At 44.6% G+C, this 21,729-nt stretch overlaps 1 protein-coding gene across 5 annotated transcripts in view; it reads left to right on the top strand.

Moving 5' to 3' along the window:
* Positions 1-21,729, top strand: part of RALGAPB (Ral GTPase activating protein non-catalytic subunit beta) — a 173,317-nt gene that overhangs the window by 31,122 nt on the left and 120,466 nt on the right. For 3 of the 5 annotated variants that reach the window (XM_033962656.1, XM_033962654.1, XM_033962655.1), the window contains exons 8-9: positions 5,134-5,350; positions 15,428-15,463. In XM_033962656.1, the coding sequence (XP_033818547.1) occupies positions 5,134-5,350; positions 15,428-15,463 (253 nt within the window). The remainder of the gene's footprint in view (positions 1-5,133; positions 5,351-15,427; positions 15,464-21,729) is intronic. The other 2 variants (XM_033962658.1, XM_033962657.1) reach the window with 1 other exon arrangement.

Below are 21,729 nucleotides of genomic sequence, written 5' to 3'. Positions count from 1 at the left end.
AGGGCGTCGGGTTGTGTCCGTGGTGCGCTTTTTATTCAGAGGGATGAGCTTTTAGACCTGATTTAGCAGGTCTCCTTGGTGCTACATTTTTGAAGTTTCGCCACCAGAGACCCCGTGTATGGGCGCCCCTCTGCTTCAGGGGGTATGTCCTGTTTCCCGCTCTCTTCCTGTGTGTCAGGATTTTGGGGATTTTGTGCTGGCAAGATGGAATACGTCGGGGCACCGTTTCGGTTGGTGCACGCCTTGGCTCATGAGAATCCCATCCCGGAGGGAGATAGGGCTACCTTAGTTTCGCCAGTGGTGGACGCGGTGGTCTCAGCGCTTGCTAAGCGGCATACCGTGCCTGTTACAGGCAGTTCTGCCCTTAGGGTCTCTGAGGAGCGTATGTTAGAGACACTTCTTAAGTATAATTTTGATGTCTCTGCCTTGGGGGTCCAGACAGCTATTTGTATGGGGCTGGTGGCTCGCAACGTGTTTCGGTGGTCTGAGCGTGTCCTGGATCATGAGTCTGATGACTGGTCCTTAGTGGATCAGGAGGTGGTGAAGATTGAGATGACTGCCTCGTTCCTCTCGGATTTTCTTTGTGACTTGGTGCGGCTAAGTCTGGGGCTTTTGGTGGCCACGCGCCATACCTTGTGGCTTCGCACATGGTCGGCAGTTGCCGCGTCCAAAACTGAACTTCCCCAAATTTCCCTTTCGGAGGTTGTTTTTGTTTGGAGAGGACTTAGATATGGTGGTTCAGACTTAGATATGCCTGAGGACCGTGCTAGCCCGGCGTCTCGGGGTGGCACTGCCCGTGGGCGTCTGCGGGAATTTCGTAAGTTTCGCCTGGGGCGTGGGGCTGCTTCTTTCTAGGCTTCCGGTTTTTCCATGGGGTCGGTTGGCTTAGCGCATGCAGTCCTTTCAGGGGGGCCCATTGGGGTGCTGGGAGTTCCCCCCCGGTTCCCCTGCTGCCCGCCTGCATGATGGCTCTTTGCCAGCGCCCCCTTTGGTTCCCGTGGGCGCCCGGCTGTGCAGCTTGCTTCCCAAGTGGGCCGAGATCACGTCCGATCGGTGGGTCTTGGTGGTGGTGCGGGACGGTTATGCTCTGGAATTTTGCCCGCTCTCGACTGGATCATATCTAGCCTCTCCGTGTCAGGTGGCATGGGAGACGCTAGCCTTTCCCCAGACCCTTCAGTGCTTGCTAGATCTCAAAACAGTTGTCCAGTGTCCCCTCAGTAGTGTGGCACCGGCTGGTATGCCATTTCCTTTGTGGGACCCTAAAAGGAGGGGACCTTTTGGCCCATCCTTGGTTTAAATCAGGGTCAACAGGGCTCTCAGAATTCCCTTTTATTCGCATGGACACACTGCAGTCTGTCCTTCTGGCGGTTCAGCCGGGCGAGTTCCTGACTTCTCTGGCGGAGGCCTACTTGCCTGTTTCCGTTCGGGCCTCTCATCAGCTCTTTCTTCGCTTTGCGATATTGGATCAGCACTATCAGTTCTGTGTGCTTCCCTTGGGCCTGGCCATGACTCCCCGGACGTTCACCAAGGTGATGGTAATCGTCACGGCGGCATTGCAGTCGGAGGGCATTCTGGTGCACCCCTACTGGGATAACTGCTTGATTCGGGCGAAGTCGCTGCAGGAGAGCACCTGGGTTACGGCTCGGGTGGTTGAGTTTCTCCGGTCGCTGGGCTGGGTGGTCAACCTTTCTAAGAGTCGGTTGGTCCCAGTTCAGCGTCTGGAGTACCTTGGGATTCTGTTCAACACTTCCTTTGGGAAGGTCTTCCTTCCAGAGGCCTGGGTAAGCAAATTGCAGTCTCAGATTCGCCTTCTTTTGGCATCCCGTTGTCCTCGGGCACAGGATTTCCTCCAAGTCTTGGGGTCGATGGCAGCATTCCTGGACGTGTTGAGGTGGGCGCGGGCCCACATGTGACCTCTTCAGTATGTTCTGCTCCGGAGGTGGTCACCCCAGAGGCACAGTTTGGATGTCTTCGTTGGTGGCTCCAGACCTCTCATCTGGTCTAGAGGGTGAGTCTGGATCTACCGCAGTGGACAGTGCTTCTCACGGATGCCAGTCTCCTCGGTTGTGGGGGCTCAGTGTTTAGGTCACTCAGCTCAGGGCACCTGGTCCATGGAGGAGGCGTCTTGGTCGATCAACGTGTTGGAGACCAGAGCTGTCCGTCTGGCGCTGTTAGCCTTCCGCTCCCTCTTGATGGGCAAGTCGGTCAGAGTCCTGTCGGACAATGCCACGGCGGTGGCTTATGTCAATCGTTGGGGCACCAAGAGCGCTCAGGTGGTGCAGGAGGCGGCTCGGCTCATGCTTTGGGCGGAGTCACACCTTCTGGACCTCTCGGACTCTCACATAGCCGGGGTGGAGAATGTTCAGGCGGACTTCTTCAGTCGTCACACCTTAGATCCTGGAGAGTGGTGTCTCAGCCCAGTGGCTTTTCAGTTGATAATGCAGGCTTGGGGTCAGCCCCTAATGGACCTGATGGCCACGAGTGGCAATGCCAAGGTGTCCCGCTTCTTCATTCGTTGCAGGGATGGACTGGCCGAGGGTCTGGATGCTCTGGTTCAACCATGGCCAACAGAGGGGCTGTTGTGCATGTTCCCTCCGTGGCCATTAGTGGGCAGAGTTCTTCTCCGCACTGTTCGCCATCCGAGTCCGGTGGTTCTGGTGGCTCCGGATTGGCCTCAACATCTGTGGTACGCTCTGCTGGCGGATCCTCTGCCTCTCTTGGACGACCTTCTGATGCAGGGTCCTATTCCCATGTTTGACCCGTCTCCCTTATGTCTTACGGCCTGGCTTTTGAAAGGGGTCGCCTTGGTAAGAAGGGGTATTCAGATAAAGTGATCTCTACACTCTTGGGGTCCTGGAGGCTTTCTTCCTCTCAGGCTTATGTGCGGGTTTGGTGCCTCTTTGAGGGGTGGTGCCAGACGCGGGGAGTGGTCTCTTTTCGCGCTTCTCTGCCTAACATCCTAGAGTTCTTGCAAGATGGCCTGGATAGAGGCCTGGCTTGGTCTCTCCGGGTACAGCTTACGGCCTTGTCATCCTTTCAGGGGTTCATGACAGGTCAGCGTTTGACAGCCATTCCTGATGTGATTCGCTTTTTGTGGGTGGCCAAGTTGCTCAGGCCTCCTGTGCGGCCCTCTGTTCCCTCTTGGGATCTCATTCTGGTTCTATCTGTTCTGGTGCACCCGCCCTTCGAACCATTGGGCGGCTGCTCTTTGAAGGACCTTACTCTGAAGGCGGTCTTTTTGGTGGACATTTCTTCCGCTAGGCGTGTTTCTGAGCTATAGGTTGTCTCTTGTAGGAGTTTTCTAGGGAGCGGATTGTCTTGAGGCCTGTTCCTTCTTTTTCTGCCGAAAGTAGTTTCTCCTTTTCATAAGAAGTTGCCCCCGCTGAGTCAGACCAGAGGTCTATCTTGCTCAGCGGTCCGCTCCCGCGGCGGCCCATCAGGCCTAGTGCCTGAACAGTGGTCCCTGATTAATTTTGTAACTTACCTCTAATCCCATCCCTATAATCTACCTCTACTCTTATCTATAAGAACATGTCAGTCAATCTGTGGTCCTTCCGGTCTTGGGTAGTCGGGAGGGCTCTTCTGAGCAAAGACAGCTGCGCAAGTTGAATGTTGGTCGGGTCCTTCGCTCTTATGTGCAGTGGACCCAGGAGATCAGGAAATAAGATCATCTCTTTGTTCTTCTGGCGGGTCCTCGTAGGGGGGCTGGCGCTTCTAAGGCTACTATTGCACGCTGGATCAAGGAGACTATTGCTTCCACTTCTCTTCTGAGGCAGAAGCTCGTTCCGGAGTTTCTCAAAGCTCATTCCACTCGGGGTCAGGCGGCTTCTTGGGCTGAGTCGTCGCTCGTGCCTCCAGTGGACATTTGTAAGGCTGCGGTTTGATCTTCCTTGTATTCCTTTGTCAGACACTTGCGGGTATATGTTCTGGCGCGTCGGGACACGGTGTTCGGTGTGCATGTTCTGGTGTTAGCCCTTCGGGGGTCCCGCCCGTGTGAGGGAGTGCTTTGTTACATCCCATTCGTAAAGATTAACCTCTACTGGTCTGGAGAGTGTTAAAGAAGGAGAAATTAGGTTCTTACCCTCTAATTTACTTTCTTTTAGCTTCTCCAGACCAGTAGAGGTCCCCACCCTGTCTGTCATTGGTGTGTTGGTTCCGTTGCGCGGGCAGTTTTGTTTTTTGCTGCAGGTTCTAGTATTTTTCTAGGGCCGGGGAGAATTAAAGAACCGCGGCTGTGGCTCGGCTGGCTTAGCAGGCGAGCTGTGGGAACATTTTCCTTCTGGTATTTCTCCTCTGCATTTTCCAATAGCATTTGGGTATGTTAGTTGTTACTCCTGTTCGGAGTATTGTTTATTTCTGTTTCCAGTTCTTAGTTCTGCTTGGCTGATGTAAATAGAGAAGGGAGTATATTATATACTGTCCCACAGTTTTGTTTTCAGTCTCCACCTGCTGGTCATGATTGGATATATACCCATTCGTAAAGATTAACCTCTATTGGTCTGGAGAAGCTAAAAGAAAGTAAATTAGCAGGTAAGAACCTAATTTCTCTTTCTCCCTCCTTCCATGTTCCTTGCAAGATGACCCCACCCCCAACACCCAATTTACTTCTCTCTTATTCAGAGGAGCCCCACAGCTATTTTCAGCTCCCCTTTTGAACTCTGCTACCATCCCAGCTCATGCAAGACAATGCAGCCACAACTACCACCCTTAGCCTACATAGGCCAAGACCACCTCCTTTTCCTCCTTGTCTGTATGGGTTGATACCATTATTATCCCCTCCTGGCCCCTGTGGGCAGATGCCGCAAGTTAAACACTCTGCAGAACTAACATTTCAATGTTCCTTGGTCTCTATGTAATCAGATTTGGGCTAATAGCTAAAACTGGGACCACTGATTAAAGGGCATCGTTACCCTACAAAGATAAGTCTTATGCTGTGGAATGCTGTGGTGAGTGAGCGCTCCAAGAAAGGGAGCCAAGAGATGTCCTTTACTGGGAGTAGGCATTTGTTTGAAACTGCGTGTCAAAACAATAGGGGAAAAAAAGTGTTGCACGTTTATAGTCTTTGCATGCTTAAATCAAGTTGAAATCTGATATTAGAAGCAAACCTTAATCTAACTTCTCTCTTCTTTGTAGGCTAGTACTACTCATACTTCCAAGGTTCAGCATCAGCCATCTTCGACCTCCCCGTTGTCCAGCCCAAATCAAACCAGCTCTGAGCCTCGGCCTCTACCTGCCCCTACAAGGCCAAAGGTCAACAGTATCTTGAACCTCTTTGGCTCGTGGTTGTTTGATGCAGCGTTGGTGCACTGTAAGCTCCATAATGGAGTAAACCGAGACAGCAGTATGACTGGTAAATGTTGACGACCAGCTTGGTAAAACGATCTTCACCTTGGCATTTCCTACCTGCAAGATTAACATAGATAAATGAGGAAAGATACAGAATAGATCTGTGGAAGTTGTATCGACTGTGTTATTCAAAAGAGAGGTTATGATTTGCTTATTTATCTGGGAAGGACAGGAATTCAGTTGTTATATTTTTCATAGACACTCTGCTTTTATCATACGTATAATAGTTGCCAGCATTAGGTACAAGGCAGGGGTTGCAGAAGAATCTGTTCAGTATTATATTCCTGGAGCCTTGGGAAATCACTGGCTTTGTCGTGAGCGTGCATCTATGTGCATTTGCATTTATGGACAAGGAAATTTCATATTCAGATCATGAAATATTCAAAGCATTAAGCTTTATAATTTCCCTTGCAACAGTTTTGGATGATGGCTGCAGTCTGCCAAAGTATGTCCTTTGGTACTTCTCAGCTCTTTTGCCTTTGACTGCCATTTTTCTTTGCTAGACAAAGGGCTGTATTTTAGAATGGCACCATCTTTGCTTAGTAAAAGCAAAATGAAAAAATTCCATGTATTTGCTTGTCAGCTGCCAGTGTATCAAAGCAGAGCGGCCGTCACACTGCAACATGTTCAAACCTGCTGCAGTGAAGAATAGGAGGGAGGGGGAAAATCCTAGGAAAAGAGGCAAGAAAAAACTAAAAGCCAGGGACAGTATGAGCTGGATGGGAAGTTTAAAGGCTATTAGGAGGCATAACAGACCTGGTGATCTTTTAAGGCCAATCCCTGAATCCTAAAGAAGGTAAAATATTTCCTTTTGCATTTGGCAACTAGGATTTCTTATTGAACAGTTTTGCAATATAATAATGTAATGTAAACCAGTCTCACAAAGACAGCAGTCTCCTGAAGAAATACTTTAGAAATTGAGACCAAATAGACAAAGCCAAGAGTCTTCTCAAACTGCAGACCTAAATTAGCACTGACGTTAACTATATATGGTCACAAATATCTTCTTGCTTTTTGTTTACTGAGAGGAGACTAAAAGAGGTGGTGTTCCAGCTCTAATATATACAACATTTTGGAAACCAATCTAACACAGAATTGCTTCAGTTCTTTATCATCCCTCTGCCAGCATGTGGAGACTGAGAACAAGGGGGCTGTGTGGTCCCTCAGAGAATCAGTCTGTTCTCAGTCTCAGCAGGTGGAGTGGTAAGCCTGTGCTGTCTTCTACATTTAGGCCTTGGCAGGGTCTTTTAGAAAGGTTAGGCAGTGGCCTTTTTATCTGCCCCTATTTTCTGGTTGGATTGAGCTGGGGGTCCCACTGGACCATTACCACCTCAGAGGTGTTGCACTTGGGTGGTCGAGTCCCTCCCCTCTTCCCATTTTTTTCTGTACTGGAGCCTCAACTTTATGCCTTGCCACAGACAGGCAAAGACTATAGTTTTGTGTGCCTGTGGGGTTTGCTCCTTTTAATTTAAAGTTCCCTTTAAAAAAAAAGCAGACCCAAGGCAGTGCTTTTCTTTTTGTGCTAGTTTGCAGGACTGTATTAATTCATATTTTTATCCCAGGACAAGCAGGCAGGTATTCTCACTAATGGGTGATGTGATCCAACGGAGCCCGATGCGGACGCCTCACAATCAGTCTTGCTTGAAGAAACTTGAAGTTTCGAGTCGCCCGCACCGTGCATGCGCGAGGGCCTTCCCGCCCCGTGCAGGGCACGTCTCCTCAGTTCTTACTTTTCCGCGGAGCCGAGAAGTCCGTCTTCGTCTTTCTGCGTGAAGTTTATTCACTTGTGCCTTCTAAAGTCCGCAGTTTTGGGTTCTTTTTTCTTAATCGCTGATTTTCGTCGTTCTTTATTGTTAAAAAAAAAAAATTTCTTCCATCCGTTCGACCGGGCAGGCCATGTGGCCGCAGCCCCGCGGCTTCGATCTTGCAGCGGAGCTTTTCCGGCCTATGTCCCGGCCTATCATCGGTTTTAAAAAGTGTGCCAAGTGCCAGCGCGCGATTTCGCTAACGGATCCTCATCGACGCTGTCTTCATTGTCTCGGGCCTCAGCACCTTCCGAAATCGTGCCGGCCTTGCTCCACACTCACCACACGTGCTTTCAAGCGTTGTTGCGTCCTGTGGGAGTCACTGTTCATGGAGTCCTCGGCAGAGCCATCCTCATCGAAAGGACCCTCGCCTTCGACATCATCCACACACCAGTCTCCCACCTCTGCGGCCTCGAGTCTCCTCAAGCTGGCTCAGACTCCAGTGCTCGCTGCGATGCCTTCCTCGGTCTCTTCAGATCAGGTAGCATAGCAGCCCATTCCACCGGTAGTGCTAAAAGTGCCCAAGGCTTCCAAGCCCAAGCACTCACACACTGCCTCCAAGGAGCGCGAGACCCGTGCAGGTGGTCCCATTGCTGATTCGGTTCCTCCTTGCCGGCCTCGTTCCAGACCTTACTGGAGAAGCAATTCATCAAGCTCTTCACCACCATAGGGCCTAAGCTTCTCTTCCAAATCCAGCCTGGGCACGCGGAGGCCTCCCACGAGGTCGAGCCGCCTCCGGTGCGATACACACACTCTCAACAGGGAGCAGAGTCTCTGCGAGTGTCTGGTCTGGCATCGATGCATGCATCGCAAAGAGCAGAGTCTTTGCCCATGCCTCCGTTGGAACCGATTCACTCGATGCAAGGAATAGAGTCTTTGCGAGTGCCTCCATTGGAGCCGATTCACCTGATACCAGGGCTCGAGCCCCTACGAGTCCCTCGGGGTGAGCCCAGCCAACCACCTCTTCTTCGATCAACCGCTTCCAGCCCCATCCACTATCTGGGGGCCTCAGCGAAGACCCACTCGCCTCGTCCATCGAGGCTGGCTTCCAAGCACAGTTCGCATCATCGTTTGAGGCATTCATTGAGGCACTCTTCCAGGCACGCCTCGCCTCATCGGTAGCAGCCTTTTCTCGAGTATTCACCACCGGCTACTTCACCCCCTCCGATGCCGGAGCTCGAGGACACCCTGGGGTCTTTATCACCACCACGATCCCCGTCCTCATTGGATCCAGAGGCCTCGACGTCCTCGAATCCTTCTCGGGGCCCTGCATTGGCTGACCAGCTGTCCTTCTCCTGCCTGTCATTTCCCTTTTTCATGTGAATCAGACTGTTGCCCTTCCGGTTTTGGGTAGTCGGGAGGGTACTTTAGAGCAGAGACAGTTGCACAAGTTGGATGTCCGCAGAATCCTCTGTATTTATGTGAAATGGACTCGAGTTCAGGTGGTCAGATCGTCTTTTCATCTGCTGGCGGGCAGTTGTAAGGGGGAAGATACTTCTAAGGCTTCGATTGCAAGTTGGATCAAAGAGTTTGTTTCGGCGTACCGTCTTCAAAAGAAATTGGTTCCGGAGTTTCTCAAAGCTCATTTCGCTTGGGGTCAGGCGACTTCCTGGGCTGAGTCCTCTCATGTGTCCCTGGTGAATATCTACAAGGCTGCAATTTGGTGGTCTTTGCATTCTTTTGTGTGTCACTACTGGGTAGATGTTCAGGTGTGTTGGGACGCAGTTTTTGGTGGTGGCCCTTTGTGGATCCCACCTGTGATGGGTACTGCTTTGATACGTCCCATCCGTCTATGCTGGTCTGGAGGGATAATAAAGGAGGAGAAATTAGATTCTTACTTGCCAATTTTCTTTATTTTAGTCCCTCCAGACCGGCGCAGAACCCACCCTGTGTTTTTGCGCATGCTTCCATGAAGTCATTTTTTTCTCGGGATTACGATCTCGTGCATGTTCTTCTTTTTTTGCCTTTTCTTTTTATGGGGAGTATAAATACTGATTATGGAGCAGCGATATCTGATTCGTCTGGTATAGCTGGCAAACTGTGGGGTTAGTTCTGGTTATCTGTTCTGATCCTTCTCCAACAGTTATGCTTGGTTTTACACTATTCTTTGTTCAAAGAAATCATTTTACATAAATTTCCTGAATTTTGGTGAAAGCTTATGGTTTTGAGTTCATCAGACTGATTCTATGAGGGACTTCACAGCTCACTTGTACTGTAAGAATTCATTGTGTCCTCAGTCTCCACCTGCTGGCAGAGGAGCATAAACTCATCTGTCTGTGCTGGTCTGGAGGGACTAAAAGAAAATTAGCAGGTAAGAACCTAATTTCTCCTTTCACTGCAAGTGCCAGACTTTCTATCAAAACCTTCAGACTTTTTTGTTTTAAAATCATATTAGCCTGATTGAGACTGCATGTACTTGTAGCTATCAAAGTTATATGGAAACTCACCACCACTAATTTGATCAAAATCTGATCTCTGATGCGTCACGTTTCTACCAACTTGTTTTTAAACTTGCCCTTAGTTATTTGGCCATATTTGGGGTAATTTAGATGGGGTAAAGGTATACTGCCTTTTTGTGGTTACCCATTCAAAGCGGTTTACATAAATACAGGTACTTATTTTGTACCTGGGGCAGTGGAGAATTAAGTGTCTTGCCCAGGGTCACAAAGAGCAGTGCTTGGATGCAATCCCACAACCTCTAGGCCACTCCTCACCTCGTAACAGATTGGTATAACTTATATGATGTATCCATGTATACTGTATGGCATTCTCCCAGCTTTTTAAAATAGCAAAGATTAGAACTTAGGAGTACGTGAGTTGCAAATGGAGTCTGAAACATTGCCTCTTCTCCATTTCTAAGATAGTTTCATGAGCACATGCAATTGCTAATGTGGAATGTTGTATGCTAGTCCTTAAAACTCATTAGATCATTAGATCAGAGCCTTTTCCTATGTGCTGTGTTTCAAAAGTATGTCTTTGGACATTACTGCTTGGAATCATCTCTACTAACATGAGAAATAGCTTGGTTCAGTATAACTAGATCAAAGAATCTAAGATTTATAAGCTTCCAAAAATGAAAGCTGTCTCAGCTAAAAATGTTATCTAATTATATGAGCGAAATTGTGGAACATTTCACTCTCCCTAAGATTACTCGTGTATTGCTGTAGATACCAATTACTGTGGAAGCAGATTTGTCTTTTTTGTGGATATGTTTTAAATACTGTAGTCTTAAAACTGCTGTGAACTCCCAGAGGAGAAAGATAACATCTGCTACTTTAATTGCCTCTTTCTTAGAATCTTTTCATAGCGAGGTAATTTTGAAGCGATTCTACAGGGCTAGACACCAAAGATTCCATGGTTTAAAAAGTGTCAGTCTTTATCGTCCCTCCAGAGTCCAGACCGACACAGAACAGATGGGTTTACGCTCCTCTGCCAGCAGGTGGAGACCTTTATTGTCCCTTTTTAGTTTATCCGGACAGAGCTTGGGGGACCCTTTTGTGGGTTCATCTAACCTCAGGGGTGCCATACTTGGGCAGCTGAGCCCCTCCCCCTCTTCCCCCCACCTCCCCAAATTTTACTTAGCAGAGCCTCAGCCGAACGTCTTGCCACAGTTTAGGCATAGACTACAGCTTTGAGAGCCTGTGGGGTCTGCTCTTTTGTTAAAGTTTTTACTTTACAAAAATAAAAAAAAACCATACTGTGCCAGTGTGAAAGGAAGCTTTTAATTGTTAACTGGCAGTTTTATCTTTTCCAACTTAACAGTTCACAAAGAGCACTTTAAGGAGACTGAAAAAGTGCTCATTGTGTGCCTGACAAGCGGTGGATGCTACAGAGGCTGCTCTCTGCAGTTCTTCTTTAGTAAATATCAGTTAGATCCAAGACAAAAGTCTCTATATATAAAATGCTAAATTTATGATGTTGTCGGTTCCAATTTTTAAGGTGGAATTGGAGTCGGTAAGTTCCAATTCCAGCCAAAATTGCTTCTGAGATTAGCTGTGGTTCTGTATTACGACCGCTGCTTTGTAAATCATTCCTGATGGATATTTTCTTTGATAGCGCTTCTGTGAAAACTGGTGATTGCATCACAGTTTTTTATGTTTATTGCCAAATAATATATGTTAGTCAGACTAAGGCATTGGCAATCTACATACTTTAGCTGCAAATGTTCGGGGAGAGGGGGTGGTTTCCAGTGAAATGTGTTCAGGATTCTGGCTCTTTTCAAGATTCAGCAGATTTTGAACAACCAATGGAGTCTTTTTGACTCCAATGTAAGATTGCAACTTAAGCCAGTATTGCTTAACCCAGTCCTCAGGGCAGACTCTGCCAGTCAGGTTTTCAGGATATTCACATGTCTGCCTTATGTATATTCATTGTACATATGCTGAAAACCTGACCTACCTGGTGTGCCCCAAGGGCTGGATTGAGCACCACCAAATTACAATAAAAATAAAATATAATATTTATTTTTTTGTATACCGCTCTACCAAAAGTTTGAAGCGGTTCACAACAGGAGAATAAAATAAAATACATGCTAAGACAGTCGATAGGAGTATATCAGGTACAAGCATGGAAAGTTAGAGCAATGACCCCTGTTACAATGTGCACAAATCAAACAAACGTGTCTTTAGTGATTCATTTTTTAAACGGTTCCGGATACCAAGAAAATAAAATATGGCTAGCCAAACAAATGAAAGTAAAAGTTTCTAAAAATGTTAGTTGTTCTGGAATGTTACACTTCTTACCACAGATTTCCATTGGACATCGCAGTCTGGCAGTTGCATCTTTTGTGGCTCACCCCAAGGTGTTCTTGGTCATCTCAAGGAGATGGGATTCAGTTGAAGCTCCAAAGCTAACCAAAGGAGAAACTTGCATTGACTTATCTTGCTGGTAACAGTGCAGTCATATCAAGGATGTTGGAAAAACCTGCAACTGCCATCTGTGACTTCCAGTTCCATGGGTTTGAAAGTATTTCCCTGTAACTTTGAGTGTATAAAATCGATCCACTTGTACCTGCTCAGGATTTTAATCATATCCGTCTCTTTTCCAAGCTGAAGAGCCTGAACCTCTCTTCAAATTTGCTTGCATCTGTTTCAAAACTTTAACTGGCTTGGCCCCAACTTATCTTTCCTGGTACTTTGAGCTGGCCCATACCACGAAATGTACTCATAGATCTCACTTATTTGCTTTTCCTACATTAAGGGCATTAGCGGTTTTATCGCATGCACCGAATTAGCGCGTGCTAGCCGGAAATCTACCGCCTGCTCAAAAGGAGCCCTAAATCTTGCCTTTATAAGAGATTCTTAGACAGGATACTCATTTCAAGCTGCTAAAATGAACTTGGCTAAGCGAAACAATTTCAAAATCTTCTTTCTATCAATCTTTTAGGAAATCATCAAAGACCTATCTTTTGACAAATTTGTTACTTCATAATCTTCTGTACTTTTTGCTGCTTGTCAGTTGTCTCTTTATTGTGAACCGCTTAGAACTGTTATGGTATTGCAGTATACAAAAATAAAGTTGTTATTATTATTAAATTTGCTCATGTTACTACTCTTGTTGACTTGTTCCCTTTATTGTATATTTTAAAAACTTTTTAATACTTTGTATGAATTGGAAACTGCTTTGCTTACAAAAGTGGTATATCAAGACCCAAATAAACTTGAAACTACATTGGCTGCCAGTTAAGGCCCGAGCGAACTTAAAGGTGGCCTGTTTCAGTTATAAGAAAAGGTATGGCCTTGAACCTATCCTACTGTCAAATTTGATCTTATTTCCTACTGTTAACCACATACTTGGCTCTACAGATCATCTTTCATTAACCTATCCCTTGTTTAATAGTTTAACTCAGGGGTGTCCAACCTTTGGTTTCCCTGGGCCGCATTGGCTGAAAAAAATGTTTCTGGGGCCGCACAAATGCACAAACACTGCAGCAAGACAAAGGAGGGAGCCGGCAAGACGGTAAACACCCAGGGGCAGCAGAGGAAAACACTGCGTCGCCCTCAACCGGGGCTGCACAATATACTTCATGGGGCCACAGATTGGACACCCCTGGTTTAACTAGTAAAAGGAGTTTAGAAACTTTTTATGTATTTCTCTTTTGAGCATTGGAAGAGTCTCCCTCTTTTAAAAAAAAAAAAAAAAAAAACAACTTCAATCCCCACCTATCATTTTGAAGATATTTGAAAACTTATTTATTTGAAACTATGAAAGCCCGTGTGCTCTTAAACAACGTTGTCGTCTGCTGCATTAAAAGTGACCGTCAATTGCATGTCAATCACGTGATGGCGCCGTTTAGAGAATCTCGCCTTCAGGAAAGATAGGCCAGGGCTTTCAAGGCCTCTATTTCTGGTGCCTAGCTTTTGACGTAAACCACGCCTACCGAGGCATTTTATAGCGTCTAACGCCACTTCTGGCATTTATTTTAGATGTGTTTTGTACTTAACTGAGGCGCCTAAGTTAAGGCGCAATTTCTAGAATATGGGCCGAAGGGCTTCACTTTGGATCTTTTTAGGGATCTGACGGGTTAGAAGAGTTTAGATTACATTAGATCCTCCTTTTTCCAAACCGCAGAATATTTGGGTACTGATGCTTTCAAATTGGGAACAACACCCCCCCCTTCACATCAGAGAAAATGTTCGAGTACCTTTATGTAAACCGTTTTGAATATGATTGTGTAACCGCCAAAAGGCGGTAGGCAAGTCCCTATCCCCCTTCTGCACGCTTTCCCCACCTCTTTCCAAATACTTTAGCTCAATCTTTGTCTCCCGTGTCACACTCCTGGCATTAGCAGACAGCCAGAACAGGAAAGTACTACGTACAGGTACCCTAACATCAGACGTATTGAAATCATTTCTTTTCTTAACATCACGCAAGTGAACCTATCTATGGTCTTCAAGCTATTAGAACATAAACTAGTGGTGTCAAACAAAGTCTCTTTCCTCTGTTCTCAGATAACGGCTTCACCCTTATTTCACCATGCAGATCCCCAAAGTGTTGTTCATGGAAGATGAGCTGCTGCACAGCTTCAGAATCAACATGGAAAGTCACACGATCATTCTTGGGGAGGGGAGACAACTGTCCCGTCCCCAAAAAAGAATATCAGGCTTCCATCTTCCCTTCCTGTGAGATGCCAGTAACTGAGATCAAAACAGAGCTTGAGTGCTGGCTGTTCAGATTTAGGGTTTCAGGAGGGAGGGGGGTTTAAAATCAGGACTGGAGATTAAGGGTAGGGTATGAGTGAGGATGTAGAAGCTCCTTGTCCTGCTCAGTCCTCTCCTCCCTGATTCCCATCCTCTTCCCTTCCCTTCTCTCTCCTCTGAAATCTCTCTCTTCTACCATTCACTGTCCTGTTACTCTTTTCCCAGGCTGATGACTAAGATATCCCCCCCCCCAAGTAAGGACCAATAAGAAACATTTATTTTCTTAAAATAATTTAAAATTAAAATATAGAAAATCTATGCATTCTCTTAATTCCCAGTTCGCTTGCTTAAAATGCTTGCACCATTCTGACTATTCCATTGGCGTTTAGTGCATAAGACTAGCCTTATTGGGTCAACCCAACGGTCCATCAAGCCCAGTAGCCTTTTCTCATGGTGGCCAATCCAGGTCCCTAGTACCTGGCCAAAACCCAAGAAGTAGCAACATTCCATGCTACCAATCCAGGGCAAGCAGAGGCTTCCCCCATGTCTGTCTCAATAACAGACGATGGCCTTTTCCTCCAGGAAATCCGCTCTCAACCACAACCTCTGACAATGTGTTCCAGAGTAATTCTGTGTATTCAGCTAGGGTTAAGACTGACAGCAGGAGGGTTGTGAAGTCCAGAGTGTTGCTGATAGTAGCCCCAGGACAAAATAAAATGTGACTAATAGTTTAATTCTGGTTTAGCATACACAGTATTAGTTTAAGTATAGCTGGGAAGGGTTAGTCCGATCCATTCTGCGTCTCGATTTGGCAGGTTGTTTATTGTTTTGTATGGTAATTTTCTGTTTGAAATCACAATTTCAAGCCCGGATGCCAGTTTCCTGTAGGCCCAATTCAGACGTTTGCTACAGACCTGTATCTCCTCCATGGCCTATCTGAACTTAGGTGTAATGTGGGAGAGAAACACCTGTAGATAAACATTAGAATTGGCCCTATGTGTGTAGCAGAAATATTTGACTGTATTAATACTTTGAAAATCAACTTTGAACAGTTTAAAACTTCACAATCTTTTAAAAGTGTTTTATAACCACTGCTGTCCTTTGATTTCTTTCCATTTTATTTCTATTATCTTGCAGCCTCTTTTATCCAAATTCTTCTTTCTTATAAATCTTGTAAGTAGGAACTAGTAGTTTCTCCTTAATTGCAATCATGTTCTTTTAATTTCATTTCTCATAAATCCCTTTTTGTTCTAACATTTTATGACCTTGCCCACCATTGTTTTTTTGTAGATTTTGCACCTTTACATGGTTTGGTTTTGCTTTTTTTTTTCTGTGTTTTTGAATGGGTACGATTGTCGGCTATAAGCAAATTTAATCTGCCTGAATCAATCCCATCACTTTTTGTACTTCCATCTGTGAGTGTGCCATAAATTCCAGGACTGTACTAACCTATGTCTTTTGTTTTGTTATTTTATTTTGAAGCTTCTTTTATGCAGACCTAGTGTTTGATTTGTGTGCATTCTGCATGGAGTGTATTTTCCAGCCATGGCACATAATCCGTGTCTTTAGACAAAACAAAATGGCTCATGGGAAGATACATAAAGATTTACACCCTTCCGTTCTCTCTGCATGTGCCATTCAATGCCTTGGAAGGTTAGCATTGCCAGGGATTTGATTTCTCAGAGATGATACTTTTCTAATTAACTTTATAAATCAGATTTTTTAATTCAATATACTTGTCCAGAGTATAGGTGAGCATACTTATTATATTTACAGCTGATGACCTGAGCTTATAAACAACCCATCATAGGTTTAAGAAAACACACAGTTGTATGAGGTTTGATTGATATTTGGAAGTTTTCAACATTTGATAAGAAAAATTCTCATAAGTTATCCTTTAAGATATGTTTTCCATATTCTATAATTAAATTTTCTCATTCTGAATTTCTACATAACCCCTATAGGGGGCAGTATGCTTTTCCTTGGCACAGTCACCTCATAGTAACATAGTAGGTGACGGCAGATAAAGACCCAAATGGTCCATCTAGTCTGCCCAACCTGATTCAATTTAAAAATTTGTTGGGGTTTTTCTTCTAAGCTATGGCAAGAATCCAAAGCTCTGCTCGGTACTCATCTTAACCCCTAGTCTCTCTTAGGTCCACTAAGCCAATTCAGGCCTTTGCAGTCAGCACATATCCACCGTTAATCAAATTTGCAGAATTGGTTAATTGGATTTTCCAGTTTGACCTTTTCTAGAAAGACAATTTATGTTGGTTGAAAAACTGGCTTCTGAAGGCATAGTTCCGTTAAGAAAAATCTTTATAGAAACAACAATTGTGTTCTAAGGTGATGACAATCTGTTTAGCAAAGGATTGTTATGCTTTGTTAATGACTGCTGAGGTTTCCTGAAATAAATATCTCTCTGTTTAATATTGAATTTGTACATACAGAATTTAAAAGTAATGCATTTACATGGCTAAGAATGATTATGGCTAGGTTTTGGTATCAATAGAAAAAGAAGCACAAATCCTTATTTTTATTTATGTGTTCAGAATGTATACACCTTTATAGAAGTACATGTAAGATTTGAGAGAACTCGAGGGCATTGCGATTGAAAACTGGCCAACAATTTCATGAGGCAAGAAAAAAACCCCTGAGGTTGAAATAAGGTGTTCTAAAGACCAGACATTGCTCCCATTCTTTAACACACCCCTATTGATTTAATGTATACGGGCATTTTGATCTATTCCTCTGAGTAGATGTGGGGTGTTCTTTACTTGCCCACAAAGAGAGAAAAATGTAAGTAAGTCAGCCTTCATCCTGCCCATTGATGTATATTGATTTATTATGGCTTGTGAACATACTGTTTTCTCTGGGGTTAGGAGCACCCGTGCAAGTTTGCTCCTTCTAGCTGTCCTCTAAAGCCTCCTGTTCTCCCACCTCACCTCTTGCAGGCCCGAATGCTATCGAAGCCGCGTACACTCAGGTAGAGTAGGTATTTTTCCAATTTGTACCTGAGGCACTTGGAGGGGGGGGGTTAAGTGATTTGCCATGAACAAAAGGAGGTCCATTGGGATTTGAACTCTGCTCTTCCAGTTCTCAGTCATCTGTTCTAACCATTAGGTTACCCTAGAGAACACCACAGACATAACAGACAATTCCTTGCCAATAGCTCATAATAGGTTATATTTTATTGGTGTGTATTTAGATAGTTTATTGCTGTACACTTGGGAGATGGAAGTGCTTAAACTAGATTGGGCTTTGAGAGATTTAAAAGCCAAAGCATTTGTGAGTTGTCTGATGCTTTTTATTATCTTCTAATATACTGATCTGTACAATATAGAATCAGTATCTCTGTATTTCCAGGAAAACAGAAGGCAAATCCTCATATTCGGTGCTATGAAGTATTTGGCTGAGAAAATGAACCCAGGTCCTTTATAGAAGTAGTTTTTCATGGTGAGGAAAAGGCACTGCAAGAGCCAGCTTTGTCAGCTTTTGGTCACCAAGGAGTCACCATTTGGGGAAATTGTCTAAAGAAGATGGAAGCACATTACTTGGATGCTATAAACCAGTCGAAAGGGAAGATTTGCTAAAAGTATATTATAATTGATTACTGTAGAGCATCTACCAACAAAAACAATTACAACTATGGTTGTTCCAAATAGTTTTTATGTGTAGATATTAGTTGTAAAAGGAACATAGAAATAATGTACAAAATATATCTGTTTCACCACCATATACCAAAAGGTAATTCTAATCTAATCAGAGATTTGTGGATTGCTCTGTGCCAATAAAGGCTCAAGGCAATTTACAGTTGGACAAGAGCTCATGCAACAAAAGTAGTCAATATGTCATTTTATAGACAAGAAAAGCAAGGGGCGTACAGGAGAGATGAGAGGTAGAATTGTGAAAGTCGGGGTTTGGAACCCTTGGAAGTCTAAAGGGTCGTCTTGTTGCACATAATATAATGCTAGAATTCAGTTATATTCAGGTGTAATCCATTCGGTTTAAGCTTCATCTTTGATAGAAGGAGCTATTGCATAAAGGGATGCAAGAGAGATTTTCCAAAGTGGTAACGGAATATATCTTCTTCATTGTCATTCTCTGCTGTTTCCATGTTCAGAACAGTTATTTCAGAATCAGAAAGTCTGATACATGGGAGCAAGTCATGCTTTGTTTCTCAACATCATCTTCATGGAGGTCTAGGTCAAAGTTAGCCATCAAACATCTCATTAGCTCATTGGCCACCTTCCCGTCTGACTGGAACCTTTCAAAATCAATATCATTACCTTCTTGAGAACTTGGTAGAAGACCACAGAATGTTCCGTGCATAATGCACCAAATCTCACCCTCAATGATGACATTCTTTGTGACGTTTTTATAGCCATCATGCCCTTTAAAACTTGAGCGTTTTCATGAATTTTTGGTGGTATTTGCATTTCATATTCCTGATGCCTCCTTTGATCAGTAGGGCTGAATCTGGATAAAACTGGTAGGTGGTAAGTACATAAGAACATAAGTAATGCCTCTGCTGGGTCAGACCAGAGGTCCATCATGCCCAGCAGTCCGCTCACGCGGCGGCCCATCAGGTCCAGGACCTGTATAGTAATCCTCTATCTATACCCTTCTATCGCCTTTTCCTTCAGGAAATCATCCAATCCCTTCTTGAACCCCAAAACCGTACTCTGTACTATCAAGCCCTCTGGAAGCGCATTCCAGGTGTCCACCACCCTCTGGGTGAAGAAGAACTTCCTAGCATTGGTTTTGAATCTGTCCCCTTTTAATTTTTCCGAATACCTTCTTGTTCTTGTAGTCTTCGAAAATTTGAAGAATCTGTCCCTTTCCACTTTCTCTATGCCCTTCATGATCTTGTAAGTCTCTATCATATCCCTTCTAAGTCTCCGCTTCTCCAGGGAAAAGAGCCCCAGTTTCTCTAATCTTTCAGTGTATGAAAGGTTTGCCATACCCTTTATCAAGTGTGTCGCTCTCTTCTGAACCCTCTCGAGTATCGCTATATCCTTCTTTAGGTACGGTGACCAATATTGGACTCAGTACTCCAGATGCGGGCGCACCATCACCCGATACAACGGCAGGATAACTTCTTTCGTTCTGGTTGTAATACCCTTCTTGATTATACCTAGCTTCTATTCGCTTTCTTAGCGGCCACTGCGCACTGTGCCGACGGCTTCATTGTCTTGTCCACTATTACCCCCAAGTCCCTTTCTTGGGTACTCTCACTCAATGACAGCCCTCCCATCATGTAGCTGACCTCGGGTTTCTGTTTCTTACGTGCAAGACTTTACATTTCTCTACATTAAACTTCATCTGCCATCTCATCGCCCACTCCCCTAGTTTGTTCAGGTCCCTTTGTAAATCTTCGCAGTCTTCTATAGTCCTAGCCCCAATAAATAGTTTGGTGTCGTCTGCGAATTTTATTACTTCGCACTTCGTCCTTGTTTCTAGATCATTTATAAATACATTAAATAGCAGCGGTCCAAGCACCGACCACTGCGGAACACCACTCGTGACCCTCCTACAGTCCAAGTAGTGGCCCTTCACTCCTACCCTCTGCTACCTACCCGCTAACCAATTCCTGATCCATCTGTGTACGTCTCCTTCCACCCCTTGGTTCTTCAGTTTCTGAAGTAGGCGTTCATGGGGTACCTTGTCAAAGGCTTTTTGGAAGTCTAAGTATACGATGTCTATGGGGTCCCCTTTGTCCATCCATTTGTTAATTCCTTCGAAGAAGTGCAATAAGTTTGTCAGGCACAATCTTCCCTTGCAGAAGCCATGTTGACTTGTTATCATAAGTTTATTCCTTTCTAGATGCTCCTCGATGCTATCTTTTATCAGTACTTCCGCCATTTTCCCTGGGACCGAGATCAGACTTACCAGTCTTTAGTTCCCCGGGTCACCTCTCGATCCCTTTTTAAAGATGGGCGTAACATTGGCTATCTTCCAATCCTCTGGAATCACGCCTGTTTTCAGGGATAGATTACAGACTTGCTGTAGTAGTTCCGCTATTTCCTACTTTAGTTCTTTCAGTATCCTAGGGTGGATTCCGTCTGGGCCCGGTGATTTGTCAGTTTTTACTTTTTCTATCTGCCGGTGTACGTCTTTGAGGCTTACTTCCATGGATGTTCATTTTTCTGCTTGGTCTCCTTTGAAGATTTGTTCATGTTCCGGTATATTAGATGTGTCCTCTTTTGTAAATACTGACAAAAAGAACATGTTTAGTCTTTCCGTCACTTCTTTCACCACTCCCTTCCTATCTCCGTCATCCAGCGGTCCCACCTCCTCCCTAGCCGGCTGCTTCCCTTTAACATATCTGAAGAACGGTTTGAAATTTCGTGCTTCCCTGGCTAGCCTCTCTTCATATTCTCTTTTTGCTTTTCTAACCACGAGGTGACCTATTTTTTGATACTTCCTGTGTTCTTTCCAGTTCTCTTTGGTTTTGCCCTTTTTCCATTTCTTGAAAGAATTCTTATCCCCTATCACTTTCTTCGCTTCTTTAGTCTTTTGTTCGGCTCTTTTTGCACCCTTTTCTGAATCTGGGGATATACAGATTTTGCGCCTTGCTCACTCTGTCCTTGAATAAAGACCAGGCTTGCTGTACAGTCTGCCATTTCTTTGAGCTGTTCCTAAGTTTCTTCCTTACCATTACCCTCATCGCTTCGTAGTTTCCTTTCTTGAAGTTAAAAGTTGTCGCTGTGGTTCTCTTTCCCTTCGGTATTCCTACTTCAACTTTGAACTTGATCATATTGTGGTTGCAAATAAAGTTTATTTATTATTTCCAAGTTTATTTAAAATTTGAAAAAATCGCTTTTTCATAAATTCAAAGCGATGTACAATAGTAAAGAAAAAGGGGAGACAAACAATTTTGGGACAATATTGACTTACTGAAACAGAGAGGGAGGTGCGGGGAAGAACTGCAATCGGTATAGGAAAGAGAACACATAGGTGGTGGCATGCCTTCGTAGGGGTCAGTGTTTGGAGCCAGTACAGTCATCCAGCAGTTCTCTGGGAGCTTGACAGTTTGCTCTTTCTTTGGCAGTGAATGATCAGAACATTCCACATAATCCTTCCATTTAATGATTTTTTTTTTTCAATGCATCCTTTTTCTGTGCAATAATTTTATCCACATTTCTATTTAAAAAGATACTTGTTACTTTATTCAAAATATATTTTAAGTCACTTATCTCATGGGGAACAAGTTCATGTTTCACAGGCTGCTCCTTTCATTGATCTGTCTCCATAGTTTTAAACCCAGCTACTTTAACCACTGTTACTACATTTTCTGGCAACGAGTTCAAGAGCTTAATTATTCTTCCAGTGAAAAACTATTAGTGTTTGCATGTAACTTCATTGCGTGTACCCTGTTCCTTTGTACCTGCTGTGGATTTTGGAGAGCTCAGTCACATCTCCTCCAAGCCATCTCT

Source organism: Geotrypetes seraphini, chromosome 11, assembly GCF_902459505.1.
Source record: "Geotrypetes seraphini chromosome 11, aGeoSer1.1, whole genome shotgun sequence".
Classification (NCBI taxonomy): domain Eukaryota; kingdom Metazoa; phylum Chordata; class Amphibia; order Gymnophiona; family Dermophiidae; genus Geotrypetes; species Geotrypetes seraphini.
The sequence above is the reverse complement of the archived record's forward strand: the minus strand, read 5'-3'. Positions and strand labels throughout refer to the sequence as shown.